The sequence below is a fragment of the Spea bombifrons genome, chromosome 8 (genome assembly GCF_027358695.1).
Source record: "Spea bombifrons isolate aSpeBom1 chromosome 8, aSpeBom1.2.pri, whole genome shotgun sequence".
Taxonomy (NCBI): domain Eukaryota; kingdom Metazoa; phylum Chordata; class Amphibia; order Anura; family Pelobatidae; genus Spea; species Spea bombifrons.
Window position 1 is genome coordinate 20,340,132 of NC_071094.1, and position 22,689 is coordinate 20,362,820.

General features: G+C 42.9%; 1 protein-coding gene across 1 annotated transcript in view; it reads right to left on the reverse strand.

The window, feature by feature from the left end:
- The window catches only part of FRMPD3 (FERM and PDZ domain containing 3), a 212,831-nt gene that overhangs the window by 131,749 nt on the left and 58,393 nt on the right, over nucleotides 1-22,689 (reverse strand). The window contains 1 exon segment of the mRNA XM_053473702.1: nucleotides 2,276-2,392. Within this exon segment, the coding sequence (XP_053329677.1) occupies nucleotides 2,276-2,392 (117 nt within the window).

The following is a 22,689-nucleotide window of genomic DNA, read 5'->3' on the forward strand; positions in this document are numbered from 1 at the left end:
GTGCCTGATACGCCTTATATCCCCTGATACCCCACTCCATCCTCCCCAGACATGCCACCCTGCCATGCCACTTCTCTACCCCCAGATATGCCACTCTACCCCCAGATATGCCTTATACACCCTGATACACCACTCCGTCCTCCCCAGACATGCCACACTGCCCTCCCCACATATGCCTTATATAATGTATATGCCTTATACCCCCAGGATTTAGATTCCCCTAAATTAACCCTAAACTCCCCATTAACCATAACTGCCCCTAAATTAACCCTTAACACCCCCTTAACCACAGCATCCCCTAAATTAACCCTAAAGACCCCATCAACCACAGCATCCCCTAAATTAACCCTAAACACACCATTAACCACAACTGCCTCAAATTAACCCCAAACACCCCATTAACCATAGCTGCTCCTAAATTAACCCTAAACACCCTATTAACATAACTGCCCCTAAATTAACCCTAAACACCCAATTAACCATAACTGCCCCTAAATTAACCCTAAACACCCCACTAACCATAACTGCCCCTAAATTAACCCCCACCTCCCCTAACTTTCAGTAGCCCAAATATATATATATATATATTACATACATATATACACATTATATATATATATATATATATATATATACACATATACTTACAGTTAGATGAGTGTCACAGCCATGTGGTTCTGGCCTGGAGAAGGAAGGGGCGGGGCCAGTTGTCACAGTGATTACAGGGAGGGGGAGTAAGTAGGAGCTGCTGCTGTGAGACGGTGAGTCAGACTAAACGGATTATATAATGAGAGGGATTTTTCAGAGCGTTTGCTCTGAAAAAACCCTCATTTTATAATCGATAATAATCGATTCAACTAATCGATAATGAAATTCGTTGCCAACGAATTTCATTATCGATTATTATCGATTTTATCGATTAGTTGTTGCAGCCCTATTTACAACTATCATTTTCTAAATGACGTATTTTCAAAATCAAGACACTTTATAATTACATGTTGGGGTGTTCTTGTCAACTTAACTATTTTTGTGAAACCATGAAAAAATATTTTCCCATTGTTTCTATTTTTTTTTTTTTAATAATATATATTGTGCTATAGTTATCAAAATCTAACTAAGCTCATACTGTTTAGAGAAGTCATATCAAAAATCAGTGAAAGCTTTGCAATGAAGCTGTCTTGTTTAGAACAAAATGTACTAATTTTCTGCTTCCTTGACCCTTTCTCTGTTTTCTCTAGCTAATGAGCCCCACCCTGTGCCTGCTTTTTCCAACTTCCAGTTACAGAGTCTATAATGACCTATATAAGCCAAATGTATGTGGACACTCTTACTAATTATTAAGTTTAAGTGTTTTAGCCACTTTTAACAGGTTTATAAAATCAAGCACATGCCATCTCCATAGATTAACAGTGGCAGTAGAACGGGTCGTACATAAGTGCTCAGTGACTTTAAATATGGTACTATCATAAGACGTCAACTTTGCCACAGGGAAGTTTGTGAAATTTCTGCTCTGCTAGATCTGCACTAGTCCACCGTGATGCCTATTAATATGAAGTCAAAGTGTCTAGGAGCAACAGCAGCTCAGCCACAAAGCTGTAGATGATGCAGACGGTAAATATACAGTATACATGCAAAACGGTATATACGGTATATACATATATACAAATGTTAGTTACCCATTAATAGCAAAAATTATATGACCACAATATTAGTAGCTTACAGACCAACATGTACCTGAGCAACATATGAAATTTAGTTTACCATATCTAAAAATTAGCCACAACTACCCTAGTCTACAATTCCAATGGTGTTCAGCCAGTAATTGATGACTGTATATTATGGGAGCTGCAGTCAACAACAATAAAGTTAGTGATTAACTCAGTCTATAACAATTCCCATTTAGTTAAGCTGGCAATATGGCTGCCTGAATATTATTGTAGATGCAGTCAACAAAACGTAGTGTACCTCCTACCCCAAAGCCCAATCAGTTATTAGGTATTTTTTTCCATTATAACTACCAATGTTGTGTAGTGTAGCGCTATGATTCACACCAAACATTCTTAGGGTTTACAAAAAAGGGTAGTTAGGGGGTAGCTGTAAAAATGGGCTTGGAACCAAAGTAGAACAGTAGTTTTACAGCAGCTGTGGGAAATGTTTGGAACTCGAAGTACTGTTATTACATTTCTCAGCCAACCAAATGGATGGTTGTGAATCATGAGCATTCCACAGCAGCTGCTTTATAATGATATAAAACAGTTGAGAAGAAGTGACAGACCTTGACTGTGGTCCTTCCATCAAAGGTGAATGACTTGATCTGTCCATTTTCTAAGAAAACTTTCAGTACATTTGGAATGAGGAGAAGAGGTGGAGAATCCTTCATCTTTAACATGTCCTGAGGGAAGAAGAGGAGAGACGTATGACTGAAATTACATTTCCAGTAAAATGAATCTGCTGTGATGTAGGTGAAATGACTCCTTTATTAAAATCTATATATAGATGTTATATTAACACACAGTACAAACAGAGCCGGCCTTAGGTGTTCTGGCGCCCTGTGCGGACTACTCCTCTGGTGCCCCCCACCCCACCCCCAAAAAAAGGAAAAAAAATCTTGTCATTATCTATCCCCTCTCCCCCTTTATCACTATCTACCACCTCTGCCCCTTCTCATTGCCTTCCCCCCTCTGACCCTTCTCACTGCCCCCCTCCCCTCTGCCCCTTCTCACTGCCCCCCTCCCCTCTGCCCCTTCTCACTGCCCCCCCTCCCATCTACCTTCCCCTCCCCCCCTCTCCCTACTTCTCATTATCCTTACTTACCTTGTTGAGTCCTGCGGTGGGAGCGGGAGGCGTCCGTCTTCCCGTTCTGCCGCGGTACGCGCTTCACAGCTGAGCGTGAAACAGCGGCACCGCAACAGAGTCATGGAGAGTGAGGGGCGCCGAACGGTTGCTGAAACCTTTACAAGCAACCGCTCGGCGCCCCTGCCCGGGACTTAAATTAAAACATCGGGTTTTTTTGTTTTACTTTATTTAACATCCTCCATGTTAAATAAAGTTAAAAAAACTTTATTTAACATGTAGGATGTTAAATAAAGTAAAAAAAAAAAACAAAAAAAAAAACTATGTGTTTTAATTTAAGTCCCGGGCAGGCGCCCCTGTTGCCATGGCGCACACCCCTAAGGCCGGTTGGCTTCTTAAAATGTTTAATAAGTATGCCAGCCAATTTAAACTGCTAGAAGGCTTCTTATTTGTTGAACTTCCAATTATTCCCCCAGTTAAAGACTATATATATACCGTATTGGCTCGAATATAGGCCGCACTTTTTTCCCCCACTTTAAGTTTTTAAAGTGGGGGTGCGGCCTATATTCGGGGTCTAGCGCCCGACGCCCGGGACATGCAGTCCCGGGCGCTGGGCAGGCAGCGGGGTTAAGATACAGATCCCCCGCAGCGGTGCAGGGGACCTGCATCCTTCTCCCCGATACGCTCAGACAGCCTCCCCTGCCAGCACTTCCCACGGGGGGGGGTGCCGGCACGGGAGGTTATCTAAGCGTTTTACCTCTGCCCACCCCCGACTTACCGGAGCAGACTCCCGGGTGTCTTGCGGGGCCGGCGGGAGACATCTACGCAATACGCGCATGCAACTTCCGGTACCGGAAGTTGCATACGCGTATTGCGTAGATGTCCCTCGCCGGCCCCGCAAGACACCCGGGAGTCTGCTCCGGTAAGTCGAGGAGGGGGGGGCAGAGGAGGACAGCGGCAGCGTATCGCGGGGAGGGAGGACAGCGGCAGCGTATCGCGGGGAGGGAGGACAGCGGCAGCGTATCTCGGGGAGGGAGGACAGCGGCAGCGTATCGCGGGGAGGGAGGACAGCGGCAGCGTATCTCCGGGAGGGAGGACAGCGGCAGCGTATCTCGGGGAGGGAGGACAGCGGCAGCGTATCTCGGGGAGGGAGGACAGTGGCAGCATATCTCGGGGGGGGGGGACAGAGTGGCAGCATGTTTTTTTTGGTGCTTTTTTAAAGAAAAAAAACTTTTTCTTTAAAAAAGCACCAAACTTTTAGGGTGCGCCTATATACGGGGGCGGCCTATATCCGAGCCAATACGGTATTTATTAATATATATATATATTTTAATAAATATATATATAGTCTTTAACTGGGGGAATATTTATTAAAATAGCATTCAGTATACATATTCATACTTAATACACATTGGGCTTGATTCAATTAACCTAAATCTAGTAATACAGAAAAATAATAATGGTGGGAGCGCTAAGGAGGTTGGGATTCCTCTTGAGACTAGTAGTGTATTATGATGTATATATAAAACAATGGCAGAAATTGTATTAAATATACAATTGAATGAAATTTAATAAACATAAGAGATGTAAAATTCAACACAATTGGTTGTACATATAAATATCATATTACAATAATAATAAAACACATGTATGAATTGTTTCCTCTTTACATTTGTTAAAACGCCATTTGGTGGAAATCAATGAACTTGACGTGTTTCACCGTCTAAATGCGGCTTCTTCAGAGGTATGAAACAATTGTAAATAGATAAATCCTTAAGCTGGCCGGACACAGTGTGGTTTCATACTAGCAGGGAGAGCACTCTTCCTTACTTCTGTGAGCACAATCAGGAAGAGGAAGCTTCCGAAAATGAAAACTAAAAGGCACATCAGTCCGTCTGAGAGACTAACCAGAAAGGAAACATCACCCTTCAAAGTTTAAAAGGGACCATCTTTTTTGTGGACAGAAGCAGTTTTAATACACTGTCTCATCCTGCTATTCTGTTAGAAGAAGCCACATTTAGACGGTGAAACGTACCAGGTTCATTGATTTCCACCAAATGGCATTTTAACAAATGTAAAGAGGAAACAATTCATACATGCGTTTTATTATTATTGTATCTAAAATTTATATGTACAACCAATTTTACATATCTCTTATGTTTATTAAATTTTATTCAATTGTATATTTAATACAATTCCTGGCATTTTTTTATATATACATCATAATACACTTTGTGTGTGTTAGGCAGCTGCTCCAATATATTTCACTTTACCCAAAGGAAGCCCTTCCATCTATTTTTTATTTATAAATCTAGTAATAGCCAGAAAATACAGAATGGTTGCCCTGTACACAATGTGAATGTAGCAATTCAATGCCCCATACTAAAAACAAATAAACCACATCACTCTTAGAGGCACAGGCCACATTCCATCCCTGCCACTGTATAGGAGTTTACCAAGGGGTTCATTCAACTGCTTACTCTGCTGATGCCTTTTCCACACACATCATCAGGAACTAATTTATCATCTCTCTTCTCTCATCTACAGGTATTCTACTTTTTTTGCCTTTACCCTGTCTGTAATATGCATCATTGCTGGCTGCCCTGCTTTATTAATTGTATAGGTATTCCACTTTTTTGCCTTTACCCTGTCTGTAATAAGCATCATTGCTGGCTGCCCTGCTTAATTAGGCATTCATATAATTCTTTTGTTTTTCCTTTGATTTGTCTATATTGAATTATTAGTACAGTGTTCGCTACCCTCCCCTCTCCCTCTTATGTATGTGATTTCATTGCAGGGTAATTAATCAAAAGGTGAATACCTATATCAGTACTGACAGGTCACATTCCAAGTGGCACTGTATAGGAGTTTACCAAAGGAGTTCACCAAGGAGACAAGGAAGGACAAAGAGGGACATGGAGGCCCCCTGCAATCAATACTCCACTGAGCTCTCATCAAGTGCTGCCTACTGCTCACTGTGCGTTTCACCAACATTCCATTCCATCACCATCTTTCTCCAGTTACCATGCTCACAATCCGCTCGTTCCTCCTTTCACTTTCCTCTATTGTTAGTAAAACAGTAATCTCTCTCCAGCCAGCAGCACATCCACACTATGTCTGTATTGCTCCATCACTACCTTCTTCTCCTTCTCTCATCCCAAGCACTTTTCAACTCTACCTCCTCCATTTTCCCTACCCTCCCTCACTCCCAGCAATCTCTTAGCTCACACAAGTCCTATTCCCACCTTTTCTCACTATCTCTTCTTCTTCTTTTAGCAGCTGGGGATATCTCCCCAAATCCTGGCCCTCCTTTGGTGCTTTCTTCCCTATCCTCTCCCAGTTAACATTCCAGAAACTTCAACAATCTTAACAACATACCCTGCCACTCCTCCTACCCCCCTTTTACCTTTGCACTCTGGGACGCACATTCTGTATGTAACAAACTAACAGCCTTACATGACCACTTTGCCTCTGCACCTTCTCGCTCTGACTGAAACCGGGCTAACCTCTTGTAATCCTACTTTTCCCACTTCTCTCTCCTATGGTAGCCTCCACCTCACTCCCACATCTGATGACAGAAAGGGTGATGGGGTAGGCTTCATACTCTCCCCAACATGTACTTTTCAGCCTATTCACTTTGCTCCATCGCTCTTTCTCCTCATTTGAAGTCCATGCTATACAACTATTTAATCCGATCTCCTTACGCATTGCTGTTATAGACCGTCCCCCTGGCCCAGCTAACATCTTTCTTGACCACTTCTCCTGGCACACAACTGTAATACAACACCTATGACGTTGTTCTCGCACTGCTTAACATAGTCAGCAGAAGTCTTATTCAATGTCTGACTTTCTGCATTTGAAATTAATGTTACGTTCCTACTACTCTTCCTTGCCAAATATTTAGTACTTTTAATTCCCTTCTTCGATCTAACCCTACTACTCCTTCCACTAACCTTAATGCCCCTGTCTTTGCCACATACTTCAATAATAAAATTGAAACTATCAGATATGAAATATCTGCACAGTCCCACCCTCCCTCTGACTATGTGCCCTCCTACCCACTGACCTCTTCTTCGTTCACTACATTAAATCAATTCTCTGTCACTGAAGAGGATGTACATGCTCTTCTTCTTTCCTCTGGTCCGACCACATGTCCCCTTGACCCAATCCCTTCCCATTTTACCCAATATCTTTCATCCCCTCGTTGCTACTGTAGCTCACATCTTCAACCTCTCCCTCTCTTCTGGATGCGTCTCATCCTCCTTCAAGCATGCTACCTTTACGCCAATCTTGAAAAAGCTCTCCCTTGACCCGACTGTCCAATTACTGTCCCATCTCTCTTTTTCCACTTGCCTCCAAGCTTCTTGAAAGAATTGTTTATACCCAATTAACTAAGTTACTTGATTCCAAGCCCCTTCCTAGCACTTCCTACCTCTCTGATCCTACCTTCAGTGTCTCTGTCTCCAGTAACACTTAGTCAGGGTCCCCCAAGGCTCAGTTCTAGGACCATTTCTGTTCTCTCTTTACACTTCCTCACTTGGCAAACTAATCTCACCCTTTGGCTTTCAATACCACCTGAATGCTGATGACACCCAGATTGATGTATCCTCTCCTGATCTCTCTCCATCTAATGTCACTAACTGCCTTGCACTGTCTATCTGCATGTTTCCTGAAAATCAATCTCTCCAAACCGTTCACAACCCCCAAACCTGTTAAGCCATAAGCATAAAAATTCTACATAAAATGTACACCTTCTAGTAAATTCCCTATAAGTGCTGGGAAAGTATGGAAAATCTGTATAAATTAGGTATTTCTGAAATCAGGACACCTAAATTGATAAACTTGGAGGGGGTTTCCCATCACTTTACCTAATTTTGTGAGGATTCAGAGGGAAAATCTAAAGAAAATTAGGTGATTTTTTTCTAATTTTCACTAGTTTTTACTAAGTTTCTCATTCTGAATTTTTGCTAATCATCCAACTATGGTATCACATGGGTACACTATTCACAGGAAAAGAGAATAATCACTGAAAAATAGCGCAAAATAGCGCAAAAATAGCAAAATTGCTCCGGGACTTGAGGTACCAAAACCCCCTGGGATTGGAGAGGTTAATGGTGCTATCATCTCCCTGTCTCCTCATGCTCGCTGTCTCTGTGTCACCCTTCACTCTGACCTCTGTCTCTAAAAACTGGCGTCTCCATCTTAAAAACGCTGCCCGCATCCGTCTCTCCCTAACACAGGATGTCACTAAGGCTCTTGTCCATGCCCTTAATATCTCCTGCTACGATTATTGTAACTATGTCTTAGCTGGTCTCCTTCTTACCCGTCTCACCCCTCTACAATCCAACATGAATGCTGCTGCCAGACTTATCGTCCTCTCCCATCGTTTTACTAATATCTCTCCCCTCTGTCAGTCTCTTGCCTGTGCACTTCAGGATTCACTTCAAAATCCTGCCTCTTTCACAGTTCTTGACAGGTTCCCCTTCTTACATCTCCTCACTCGTCTCTAAATACACTTCTATCCGGGCCGTCCGCTCATCCAATGATCTCCTTCTATCCTCTCTTCCGATTTCTTGCTCTCATGCGCACTTACAAGATTTTTCAAGGGGTGCCCCTATTCTCTGGAATGCCATCCGTCTTTCCTCCCTATTCCTTCAAAAAATCCCTCTTCCCCACTTCCTTAAGGACGCTTACAACATTGCACATTAACGCTCTCCCATGTTTCTTTAGCTTACCTTTCCTAGTCCTTCTGCAATTCTTATAGCAGTGCTGCTGGTCCATCCCTAACAATGGCGCTTTTACCTTTTACATATTGTATAATACACCCTAACTCCCTCTAGATTCTAAGCTTGTTTGAGCAGGACCCTCCTCATCTGTTGTTTCTGTAAGTCAAATTGTTATGTTATGCACTACTCGTTATGCCCTATGTCTACCGATTATACGGTGCTACGGAATTTGATGGTGCTATATAAAACAATAAATAATAATCTAGGGCTGAAACAACTAATCGATAAAATCGATAATAATCGATTATGAAAATCGTTGGCAACGAATTTCATCATCGATTAATCGAATCGATTTTTATCGATTATAAAAAGAGGTTTTTTTCAGAGCAAATGCTCTGAAAAACTCCTCTCCTTATAATAATCCGATCTCAAACAGAGATCGGATTCTAACACCGGAATCCAGATCCCCTGCAACGCTGCAGGAGACCTGGATTCCCCTCACTGTCGGCCGGTCTCTCACTTCCGTCTCTCTCCCCCCTCCCATACACCACTCTGACTCCTCCCCCTCCCATACGTCACTCTGCCTCTCTCCCGGCTCCGTTACTGACAAGGACTTTCACTGCAGCTTCATAGAAGCCACAGTGTAAGTGAAGTGCAGTAACGGAGGCTGTCTGTGCGATGCAGACACTCACAGTCTGACAGAGAATCATCCTCTCTGTCAGCTGGTGGGGGTCTGCATCGCACAGACAGCCTCCGTTACTGTCAGTAACGGAGCCGGGTAGAGAGGCAGAGCGGTGTATGGGAGGGGGAGGAGTCAGAAGGGTGTATGGGAGCCACCCTCCCATACACCACTGTGGCTCCTCCCCCTCCCATACGCCACTCTGCCTCTCTACCCGACAACCTGGTGTCTAGTGAAGATCCGTTGCTGACAGGAGGCAGAGTGGAGTATGGGAGGGAGGAGGAGGCAGAGTGGAGTATGGGAGGGGGAGGAGGCAGAGTGGAGTATAGGAGGGGGAGGAGGCAGAGTGGAGTATGGGAGGGGGAGGGGCCAGAGTTGTATGGGAGAGGGGAGGAGCCAGAGTGGTGTATGGGAGGGGGAGGAGGCAGAGTGGCGTATGGGAGGAGGCAGAGTGAAGTATGGGAGGGGGGAGGAGGCAAAGTGGTGTATGGGAGGGGGGAGGAGGCAAAGTGGTGTATGGGAGGGGGGAGGAGGCAAAGTGGTGTATGGGAGGGGGAGGAGGCAAAGTGATGTATGGAGGGGGAGGAGCCAAAGTGGTGTATGGGAGGGGGAGGAGGCAGAGTGGAGTATGGGAGGGGGAGGAGGCAGAGTGGAGTATGGGAGGGGGAGGAGGCAGAGTGGTGTATGGGAGGGGGAGGAGCCAGTGTGGTGTATGGGAGGGGGAGGAGCCAGTGTGGTGTATGGGAGGGGGAGGAGCCAGTGTGGTGTATGGGAGGGGGAGGAGCCAGAGTGGTGTATGGGAGGGGGAGGAGCCAAAGTTGTGTATGGGTGAGTTATAGTGGTGTATGGGAGGTATTATGAATTTCAGGGCATATAGGGGGTATAAGGCATATCGATATTAGCCATATCAGGGGGTCATAAAACATCTGGGGGTAAAAGGTATATCAGGGGGCTCAGTTGCATATCACTGGCATATAAGGAGTATAAGGCATATCAGGGGCACAGTGGCATATCAGGGGGCACAGTGGAATCTGGCATATAAGAGGTATAAGGCATATATGGGGGCAGAGTGGCAAGCTGGGGGTCTGATGTGCATAACCGGGGGCAGTTTGGTAAATAAAAAAAATTTAAACAAGGCTTTTTTTCTCATAGTTTTTATTAAATATGAAAAATAGTTAACATGAATTAATATTTACTAATAACTTTGTATTAAAACCTAGTTTGAGAAACACTGTTTGGGTTCTTGTAGCTTTTATTATTATGTCAGTAAAATAAGAAGGTGAATAGAGAGAGGCCATTGCAATAAAGAGATGAAAGTGTAAATTGTACGTTTTTTATTACATTATTTTAAATTTAAAAAAATTGCATTTTTTTATCCGATTAATCGATTAATCGAAAAAATAATCGACCAACTAATCGATTATTAAAATAATAGTTAGTTGCAGCCCTATAATAATCATGCGCCATGAGACCATCTAAATCCCTTAACCACCAATTAGATCACTCAAAAAATATAAAACATTGATGGAGCTGGCCACTGCTATAGCTATTGTTGATTACAGACAATATGGGATAGGAAAATGCAATAACCTTTCCAAAAAACCTAGCTAAACTCCTGCAAAACCAAGACATTGGCTTGTGTATGGACATTGGTTGAGTTACAACACAGAGCTAAGGAACAGAGGCTTTCTCCAATAACTACTTCATGTCTCCTCCACTGAATGTCTCTTCTTTACCACTTCATATATCCTTCTTCAATGACAGATAGCACATTGTACACACACTACTTCAGTGACAAGGGGGAACATCCATGCAGACAACCTCTTCCCCTTTTGATCTGACCTCACAACAGCAAGGAATCCTCTTTTCCTCTGTTCTGCTATTGGTCTAATCGCTCTCTCTTTCGCTATTGGACCAAATACACAGGAGGAGTGAATCAACCGGCACTGATGGTGCCCCCTCTTATGTCTAAGTTACCCTATGCTCATTGGAGGGGCACAGGGTGACCGAGAAACCCTGTCTGGTCTGCCCTAACCAGACTCTCATGAATTAGCCGGCTCCAGGGGCCCTACACGGCTGGAAACACTCCATACACCTGACTGGGACCTAACCGCAAATCCATGTAACACCCGTTGTCCCACGTCGTTACTCTTTTGGGGTTACACTATTCTTGTGGTGGGCAACACTCGGTGGTGGTTACAGAGAAAGAGCTCATTTGGGAACCCTGCTTTTATTACCCATCTTTAGGGGTTTACCCAGCAGCAGCTATTGAACTCTGGCCTAGCTACTGTGTGGACTATTCCCAGGGACATTTCCAATGCTGTTACTTAGGGTACTGAGGTCAGATCAAGTCAATTAAGGATCATCTTGAAAATAGTGACTTTTTGTTGGGTGGGCAATGCTTGTCATATAACTGTATGGAATCACAAGCGCTTCTGGGAGCTGGTAAAACTCCAGCTTTGCTTGCTGAGTGGCTCTGAGAGCTATAGATTCTGGGACCTGTATGCAAACCGCAAGGAAATGCTGCCACTTCCCAAGGATCTGACCCTGGCAGCCAAATGGGATGGGCTGGTCTACAGGGAATGGTACCTAGAGATTGACTACTTGCATCTGCTGGAAGGTGGCCTCTCCATGGCACCTGAGTCGGCAGATCCCTTAGCCCCAGCTGAAATGCTGGCAACACTGCTCCTGGCGTCCCAGCAGCAGATAGAAGTCGAGGAACCTGTCAACCCCTTGAAGGTGAGGTTTGGGAGGGAGGCACTGATGGATACTTGGGGAGATCCCTTGCCTGCCTGCCCAGCCCCATCTTATGTCTAAGTCACCCTGTGCAGATTGGAACTGTGTCACTATCGACACCTGTTGTCTCACCATATGACTCATTTGCGGTGGTGGGCAACACTCGATGGTGGTTACGGAGAGAGAGCTCATTTGGGAACCTAGGTTTTATTACCCATTTTTAGGACCGGGGAACTCTGGCTGACTACCGTGCGGACTATTCCCGTTTCTGACACTGTCGCTCAGGGTCCTGAGGTTGGATCACATCACCGCAACCGGGCTCGCCACTCTAGGGAGCCTATGCGACCCCTGCAATCATTTCCACAGAAACGCAGCAGGGTCATGTTTCGTGCCAAAGATTGCACAGGCTGTCTGGGGCATTGAAATGTCCCTTTAAGTACTGCAAATGTAGATTTTGATCAATAATGTTGGTTTTGTCATACATAACGCCCAAGACCTTATTCTCACTTCAGACCATGACAAATATACACAAACACAACTATGCGTTATTATTTCTAGAAGTACAGGGAATGTAAAAATATAATGCATGGATGATATAAAAGCTGGTACTGATTATTATGAATGTGTGTTCCTGTTTTCTTAAAATTCTTTTAAGAATTGCTATTGCTGTCTAGCAGCATTCCTTTCTATCTGCAAAGCAAGGGCTATAACCTGCAATTCTAGGAATTCCAGATTGTAAATAATGATAAAGCACCCATATTACATACATGGTTGGAGCAAAGTAGACACAGAGGGTGTCTGGGGCAAAGATGGCACAGGCAAGCTGTATGGGGCAAAGGTGGCACAGGCAAGCTATTTGAAGACAAAGATGGAACAGGCAGGCTGTTTGGAGACAAAGATGGAACAGGCAGGCTGTTTGGAGACAAAGGTGGCACAGGGAATTCTTGCCCAGGGTCGAATTAATACTGAAAATAATACAAAACATGAGTACAACACAATAATATGGATACTTGTAAATCTCAAAATAACATGTAGATATTTACATTTGTATATATCTTCGTATTTAACAAAATCTGTAATAAAGTCATACATCATATCAAGTACTATTACAGAAGTTAAGATAGGCCGGGATATTCAACGTTTTATCCCCAGGCCTAACTTGACAAGAGACCACCACTTACAGTCATAACTCACACACACACACTACAGAGCTCAAATATTAAATAATTTAATGTATAAAGGTATTATTAATTGGAAATGTATCTATCCAGGGCTTCCAGGTTGAATTAAATTTATGTAATCACTGATGTGCTTGATAACACCCATGTTCCATTAAGCATTGGAATTTTAATTGATTAATCACCTTCTCAATATTAATAGTTGATGTTTGTTGCCAATTCCTTGCTATAATTATCTTCATGGCCAGAAGGCCTTGAATGATAAAGGTTCTTTGGTTAAATGACATATTAACCATATTCAAATGAAGAAGTGCTTTATCTGGAGATGGTAGAATGTAGGGCTGCAACTAACGATTATTTTAATAATCGATTAGTTGGCCGATTATTTTTTCGATTAATCGATTAATCGGATAAAAAAAACAATATGCAAATTTTTCGTTTATTTAAAATAATTTTAAGAACTAGATGTTAAAAACAACTTGCATTGTGCCCCCACCCCTTTGCACTGTGCCCCCACCCCCACTCTGCCCTGCACCCAGTCTCACACCCTGCCCTGCCCCCCCACCCCCACTCTGCCCTGCACCCAGTCTCACACCCTGCAATGCCCCCCACTCTGCTCTGCACCCAGTCTCTCTCTCTCTCTCTCTCTCTCTCTCTCTCTCTCTCTCATTCGCACACACAATAGACATAAAGAGTACTTACCTCCGCTACGAACTTGTTCCACTTCAAACTTGATAGTAGACGCGCGTCACCTCCGTCGTCACGTAGCATGAAGAAGGCGGAGACTGCAGAGCGTGGAGCAGAACCGGGGAACGCAGGCGGAGGTAAGTAAAAGGAGCCTAGTGCTCCAACGACGAATCGATTAATCGATAACGGAAATCGTCGACAACGATTTCCGTTATCGATTATTATCGATTTTATCGATTCGTTGTTTCAGCTCTAGTAGAATGTCTTTATAGATAAAATCAGAGATTAACACAAATACTTCATGCCAAGTTTGTATGATATTACTACAGTCCCACCAAATATGTCTGAATGTGCCTTGTGCTAAATTACATCTCCAGCATATGGGAGATGAATTTGGTTTAATTTTAGCTAATCTGGCAGGAATCAGATACCATCAGAGTAAGATTTTGTAATGCAGTTCTGACATATTTAAGCAATGGGATACTCTGTTTATTTCCATTAGGCTACTTATCCATTGTTTTTGTCCAGTTTGAATGCCAAGATCTTGTTGCCAGTTAGTCAGTGCTTTATTATACAATGGAGTATCAAATTATTCCAATATAGTATGACATCTCTTCAAACATTTTGTAACTACCTCACGAGTGAACAGTTCATTAATCAGTACGGATAAGTCCTCTAGTATAAATGTTTACATAAGTAATGCTTAATCCTTATTAGATTAAAAAACTGTTTTCCAAGATTAAAGTCCTCAGAAATTTGAGTAAAGGGTTTCATCTTATTTCCAATCAGTATATCTTTAACTCTTATTTCTAGAGTTGCACCATTTCTTAAGATTCAAATAAGAAATATTATTGTGTAATGTTTCTATCGGGGCTAATGGAATAATTTTGTTTCTCAGTTCTATTCGATGTTTAAAAGAGTACCAAAATTCCATTGAACTTTTAAGCGAAATGGGAAGGGACTCTAGAATTTTATGGAACTTGTCCTGATGTAGCCATAGCAGGCATTCCAGATTAGCCATCAGTTCTTGTTCTATACAGAACCAATCTTCATTGATACTATGCTTATATTGAATTTTTAAGATACGTAGAAGTAGGCTGGCCTGTACATATCTCCCCAGGGAGGGAACATTTAGACCTTCCTTTATTTTATTTGCATATAGTATTTTCCTAGGGATTCTAGGTTTCTTTTCTGCCCATATAAATTTCTTTATATTTTTTTGGAACATTTGTATACAATTATTCGGAAGATTAATAGGTATCATTCTTAGCGTGTATAACCATTTGGGGATTACCGTATTTGCTCGATTATAAGACGAGGTTTTTTTCAGAGCAAATGCTCTGAAAAATACCCCTCGTCTTATAATCAGACCTCAAATAGGTCTGACTATAAGACGACTAAGATCCAGATCCCCCGCAGCTGCAGGGGACCTGGATCCTCCTGTCCCCCCCCCCGCCCCACTTGCCGGTGCTTCTGAGTCCCCGGTTTGTAGCCGGGGCAGTGTGTAGATGTCTACGCGATACGCGTAGACAATTTACGCTGCAGCCGGAAGGAGGTGTGGCTAGCAGCGGGGGTTGTCTGCGTCCATGGCGCAGACCTTCCCCGGCTGTCAGAGATCAGAGTTCCCCGCACCGGTGCGATGGACGCAGACAACCCCCGCTGCTTCGCGAGGACATCTACACGCTGCCCCGGCTGCATGACAGGGGAGTCAGAAGCACCGGTAAATTTGAGGGGGGGTGTTAAATGGGGGGCTTAAGGCATTTCTGGAGGCAGAGTGTTCTATGAAATGCCTTTTAACCCCCTTAATGTCACTCTGCCTCCAGAAATGCATTTTTAACTCTCTATACGCCACTCTGCCTCTTGAAATGCCTTAAACCTCCCTATATGCCACTCTGCCCCATAATATGCCTTTTAACCCCCTTAATGCCAGAGTGACAGAGGGGTAAAAGGCATTTCTGGAGGCAGAGTGGCACATAGGGGGTCAAAAGGCATATCATGGGGCACAGTGGCATATAGGGTTAAAAGGCATATCATGGGGCACAGTGGCATATAGGTGGTATAAGGCATTTCTGGGGCAGATGTGCATAATTGGGGAGGGCAGGTTGGAAAATAGAAGGAAATAAAACCAAAATATTTTTCTCAATCATAGCTTTTATTAAAAAAAATAGTTTACATGAATTAACATTTACCGGTAAAACTTTTTTCCTATAGGGTCGTCTTATATTAAGGCTTTTTCTTTTTTCCTAAATTAATATTCAGATTTGGGGGGTCGTCTTATAATCGAGCAAATACGGTATATATGATTTTATAATATTTATTCTGCCTAGCCAAGACACGAATAATCCCTTCCAGGCTGAATTTTTTTTTAACAATTCAACTCGGAGTTTGTTATAATTAATTTCAATGATGTCAGATACCTTAAGTGGAATAATGATTCCTAAATAGTCGATCTTATTTATTTCCCAGGAAAAGTCATATGTTTCTTCCAGTTTCTTTTTTTTCAAATCTGGAATGCCTGCCATCACTGCTTGTGTCTTTCTTGTGTTTAGCTTATAGTTGGAAAGTTTGCTGAAATTTGATATTTCACCCATCAGTGATATTAAAGATAATACTGGATCATAAAGATAAATCATAACGTCATCCGCGTATAGGCTAATTTTGTTTTCTATATCTCCAATCTTAATTCCCTTGATATCTCTATTGTTCCTGATCCTGGATGCCAAAGGTTCCATGGTAAGGACATATAGCAGAGGTGCCAATGGGCAACCTTGCCTAGTGTCATTGTTAATATTGAACCAATCTGAATCGAGTCCTTGACCTATTACTCTAGCAGTCGGGTTTGTATATAGTGACTTCACAGAATCAATGAAACCTTCACGTAATCCATACCAACGTAGTGATTCATCAAGGAGGATCCAATTAACTCTATCGAAGGCATTTTCGGCATCCAGGGCCAGGAACATAGTTGGAATTTCATATGAAGATACGTATTCCACAAGATCAATTATTTTATGAGTATTGTCGTTAGATTGCCTTCCCTTAATAAAGCCTGTTTGATCCTTATGGATTAATTGAGGCCAAATTATCTTTAAACGATTGGCAAGGATAGCAGAATATATTTTTGTATCAACATAGGATGTTGGTCTATAATTAGCCATATTTGTACCATCTTTCCCAGATTTTAATATTGAGAGAATAGATCCCTCTAGCATATCTTTAGGAAAGGTCTGTAAAGCCGTCAGGGCCAGGGGCTTTATTTAATTTTGTTGCTTTTATCGCTTTCCAGACTTCGTCCTCTGTAAAGGGTTTGTCTAGCTGTTCTGCGTATTCTTTTGAAATTTTTGGTAATTTAGATTTCGATAGGTATTCCCTAATATGTTCCCTATCCTGGTTTTGATCAGGGATATTATATAAGGTTGAGTAGAATTCGCCAAATGCTTTCCCTATCTCTTCCGGACTATACAAATGATTATCCCCATCTATTATTTTAAGTATTCGAGCTTTTAAATTTCGTTGTTTTCATTGATTAGAGAGTAATTTATCCGCTCTATTGCCGACATAATAAAACTTTTGTTTCATTTTGATTAAGTTATAGCTTGCTTTAGAAATAAGAATTTCTTTAATTTCTTTCTTAACTCGAATCATATTTGCAATAGAAATATAGTTGGGATGTTCCATACACTCTTTTTTAAGTTACTCAGGGAGATATACAATTCAGACATACTTTTTTTCCCTTAGTTCTCTTATAGGCAGTTTTTTTAATTAAAAGTCCTCTCATTACGCATTTGTATGCTCCCCATATATTTCCTAGACTAATATCTTCTGTCAGATTTTCTTGAAAATATTGTTCAGTTTTCAAAATGAGATATTCACAAATATCTTTTCTTGCCAGTAGGGAGTCTTGTAATCTCCACGATCGAGGCCCGTACTTATATTTCTTTGACATTTCAAGATTAACTGAGTCATGGTCTGACCAAGCTACATTATTGATTGAAATATTTTTACAATTTTTAACTGACTCGGATTTAGTCAATATTAGATTGATTCTTGAAAAGGATTTGTGTCGATGGGAAAAGAAAGTATAATCTTTGTCAGCCGACCTTATAGTTCGCCATATGTCATATAATTTGTATTTTCCCAGAGTTTCCCTAAACGCCCTTGAGAGAACAATCTGATTGCTATAGTTTTTAGATTTTACATTGTTTTTCCATAACACAATTAAAGTCTCCCATGCACAAAAATGTTCCCTGAATGTATTTTTGAATCTTTTGTAGGGTGCCATTGAGAAAGTTGATTTGTTTTGAATTAGGAGCATATCCGTTTAATACTGAGTATAATCTATCATCCAATTTGCAGACAGCGAAGACATACCTAGCATTGTTAAATTTCTGTTTGTATATTATTTCAAATTTGATGTTGTTCGAAATTAAAATTGCCACCCCTCGTTTCTTTCTATGTGGTAATGAAGAGTATTCTATCACTGTGTATTTTTTATTATTCAATCTATTAATATCCCCATTTATCAAGTGTGTTTCTTGAATAGAACAAACGTCAATATGTTGTTTATTCATGTAATCAAATAAAGAATATCTTTTCTGAGGGGAATTCAGGCCCTGGACATTTAGTGTAGTAAATTTAATCAGTTCCATCATAATCCATGTAAAATTTTTATTGTAGGATATTTGAGCTCATATTAATATTTAATTTCCTATCACACATACTCATACATCAAACACAAATTATGGAACCCAAAGCACCATGAAAAGACAGAGAACATTTTTGTGTCTCTGAAATCATAGTACAGCCATAAGGCTAGGTTTCCACTTGGGGTTTGTTTTTTTGCAAAAACGCCCATAATAACGCCAATTCAGCCACACAGCGTTTTATTAGTGAAAAAACGCTGCATCCAGATGTTAGCTGTTCTTCAATAGGAAATCGCACAATGCCATATCCACTTGGCGTTTTTCTGTTTGGTGTTTCTTCAGTCCTCTTTTGCGTGTTACTGCTTTTTTGGGCTCTGTGGCAGTTTTTCAAAATCGCAGCATGTTGACACTCTAGCGTTTTTTGCAAGGAAATCTTTCTCCAACAGAAGTCTATGGGAGAGAAAAAACGCCATGAAAAAGCCATGTGGGTTTTGCCTTGGCGTTTTTTATGGCGTTTTTTTTACCACAGTTAGGCTAGGTTTCCACTTGGTTTTTTTTTGCTAAAAACGCCCATAAAAACGCCAATAGCGCCACCTGGCGTTTTTTTTAGTGAAAAACGGCTGCAGCCAGATGTTAGCTGTTCTTCAATAGGAAATCGCTAAATGCCATTTCCACTTGGCGTTTTTCTGTTTGGCGTTTTTTCAGTCCTCTTTGGCGTTTTTCTGCTTTTTTGGGCTCTGTGGCAGTTTTTCAAAATCGCAGCATGTTGACACTCTGGCGTTTTTTGCAAGGAAATCTTGGCGTTTTTCTCCAATAGAAGTCTATGGGAGAGAAAAAACGCCATGAAAAAGCCATGTGGGTTTATTGCCTTGGCGTTTTTTATGGCGTTTTTTCCACAGTTACAATGCAGAGGATGGACCCAGTATCTGTGTGTCCTACGAGAAATAGGCTGAAAACAAACAGTTTCACACAAAACAAAGTCCTGGACTGGTTCATATTGAATTTTACACCATTTGGAACAAACATGCCATTACAAACAAACATACCCGACGCATCAACTGGATCCTGCGTGCCAAAAGCAACAGCAAACAATTTGGGGCCAATCTTCCCAGAGGAGCAGACATTCGAAATAAAGCATGCCTTACAAACCACAGAAAAGAGACAAAAGGGTCTACCAAGTAAATGACATCAGGAGAGGGCAGATACTTGCCATTTATCCTAATCCCTTTTAGCTGGGTGAAACTTCTAACTTGTAAAGGCTGGAAAAACTGCCTAAGGTCAAAAAAAGCAATTTCCACAGAAAGGCTAAAACGCCAGAAAAAACTGCAGAAAAAACGCCAAAACGCAGGTAAATGCAGTGGCAGTTTTCTTGGCAGTTTTCCTGGCGTTTTTCATCAAGAAAAAAACGCTGGACAAAAACCCAAGTGGAAACCTAGCCTTACAATGCAGAGGATGGACCCAGTATCTGTGTGTCCTACGAGAAATAGGCTGGAAACAAACAGTTTCACACAAAACAAAGTTCATATTGAACTTTACACCATTTGGAACAAACATGCCATTACAAACAAACATACCCAACTGGATCCTGCGTGCCAAAAGCAACAGCAAACAATTTGCACCATCATTTAGGGCCAATCTTCCTAGAGGAGCAGACATTCGGAATAAAGCATGCCTTACAAACCACAGAAAAGAGACAAAAGGATCCGCCGGGGCGTGTTTAAGTAGAACTCTACCAAGGAAATGACATCAGGAGGGGGCAGATACTTGCCATTTATCCTAATCCCTTTTAGCTCAGTGAAAATTCTAACGTGTAAAGGCTGGAAAAACTGCCTAAGGTCAAAAAAGCAATTTCTACAGAAAGGCTAAAACGCCAGAAAAAACTCCAGAAAAAATGGCAAAACGCAGGAAAAGTGTGGCGGTTTTCTTGGCGTTTTTCATCAAGAAAATAACGCAGGACAAAAACCCAAGTGGAAACCTAGCCTCAAAGAGGCGAGGAACGATATTGTTATGGGCTAGCTGCTTTTCTGCTGCATTGCTGGAGGCTATACAGCCTGGCTGGGTTGCCATGGCTACACTCCTGTCACTCCTGTGACTCAGCCCATTGTCCAACCCACAGCCAGCCCCTTTTGGCTATTTAAGCAGCTAAACTTCACTTCCTCCTTGCCCTTGTGTTGTTTCCGGCTGCAAGTGCTATTGCTGTGTTCCTGAATTCCTGTGTATGACCTGGCTTTCTCTGACGTCCATCCCGGCTCCTGATTCCTGGCTTGTTCCTGACTTCGCTGATCTCTGTATTCCTGACCCCGGCTTGTCTGAGTACCCGTCTTGGTTCCTGACCCCGGCTTGTCTTTTGGTATATGCTTTTGGATCACGATTTGGCTTTGTTCACTATTGTCATTACAATAAAGGTGATTGCATTTTACATTTTGTGTCCGTCTGGTTCCTGGTCCCTAACATTACACAAGGGCCATGAACCCAGAAGGGGCAGGCAATCCACCAAATGTTTTTACCAGGCTGGACCAGGTAGACCAGCGCATGGACCAATTTGCGTTAGCCCTCCAGACCTTGTTGCTCCGTACTGCACATCTGGTTGTGCCAGCTCAGGTCCCCACGGCACAGGCTGCCTCTATACCTGCTGCTGCTTCCGTTCGGTCTGCCACTGGTGATTTAAATACTCCCAGAGGCTTGACAGGGTCTGCCCCGCTTCCCGAGCGTTATGGGGGCGACCCTAATTTGTGCAGAGGTTTCCTGAACCAGGTCAGTATCTATCTGGAGATGGTACCTCAGGCCTTTCCGTCTGACAGGAGTAAGGTGGGCTTCGTGATTTCTTTACTCTCAGACAGGGCCTTGGCATGGGCCAATCCCCTTTGGGAGACACAGAAACCTTTAATACACAATTACCCTGAGTTTGTTGCGTCTCTAAAACGGGTATTTGATGTACCGGCACGCTCTGCTTCGGCTGCCAAACGATTAATGTCCATTCGGCAGGGTACAAGGACGGTTTCGGACTATGCTATTGAGTTTCGCACCCTGGCCGCTGAGGTTGGTTGGAATAATGAGGCTCTCGTGGCTGCTTTTTCTAATGGGCTCTCGGATATACTTAAGGATGAGATTGCGGCCCGGGACCTTCCCAGTGATTTGGAGGAATTGGTCTCTTTTTGTATCCTTATTGACTCACGAATCCGTGAGAGACCATCCTTCCGGGAGCGCCTGCGGAGGCCTCCTATACGTTTAGCCCCGAGCTTTTCATCCCCACCCGTGCCTCCCTCTCCTCCCATGCCTCCTGGTCTCGACACTTCGGGCGTTGTGGAACCCATGCAGCTTGGATTTACTCATCTCTCGGTTGAGGAGAGGGCCTTTAGGAGGAGGGAGGGTCTCTGTCTTTACTGTGGTAAAGCAGGGCACCTGCTGCGAACTTGCCCTACACGTCCGGGAAACGCCTGCACCTAAGGCTCCAGAGGGGACAGTCCTTAGGTGGCGTCTCGGCGTCCCCAGATATCCAGAAGGATAAACCTCTAGTCTCGGTGGGTCTCACTTGGGGCAAGATTTCCGTCATTTCAGAGGCACTCATTGACTCGGGGGCAGCGGGCCTTTTTATTGACAGCACCTTTGCTCAGAAGCACTCTATTCCGTTGCAGCTTCGGACTGCTCCACTTGCCATTGAGGCGATAGATGGCAGACCGTTACAGCCCCCGCAGGTCACCCATGAAACCGCTCCTTTGTCTATGGCTGTTGGGGCTCTCCATCATGAAATTATTCAACTCCAGGTGATACACTCTCCTCATTATCCTGTGGTTTTAGGATATCCATGGTTGCGCAAACATAATCCCGTGTTTGATTGGGTAAGGGCCGAAGTCTTGGCATGGTCGCCTAATTGTTCCAAAACATGCCTAGGGAGAGTGGTGAAGGTGCTAACCACTTCCCCTGTCTCTTTGTTGCCTGAGGAGTATCAAGAGTTTCATGATGTATTCGATAAGGGCCGGGCTGGTGAGCTCCCACCTCACCGTCCGTACGATTGCTCCATTGAGCTGCAACCTGGTGCCATACCCCCTCGAGGTCGAGTCTACCCATTATCTGTCGCAGAGAATAAGGCCATGGAGGAGTATGTTGCGGATGCGCTGTCTCGGGGGTTCATCCGTAAATCCTCTTCCCCTGCTGGGGCCGGATTCTTTTTTGTGAAAAAGAAGAGCGGCGAACTGAGACCCTGTATAGATTACAGGGGGCTCAACCGTATCACGGTTAAAAATGCC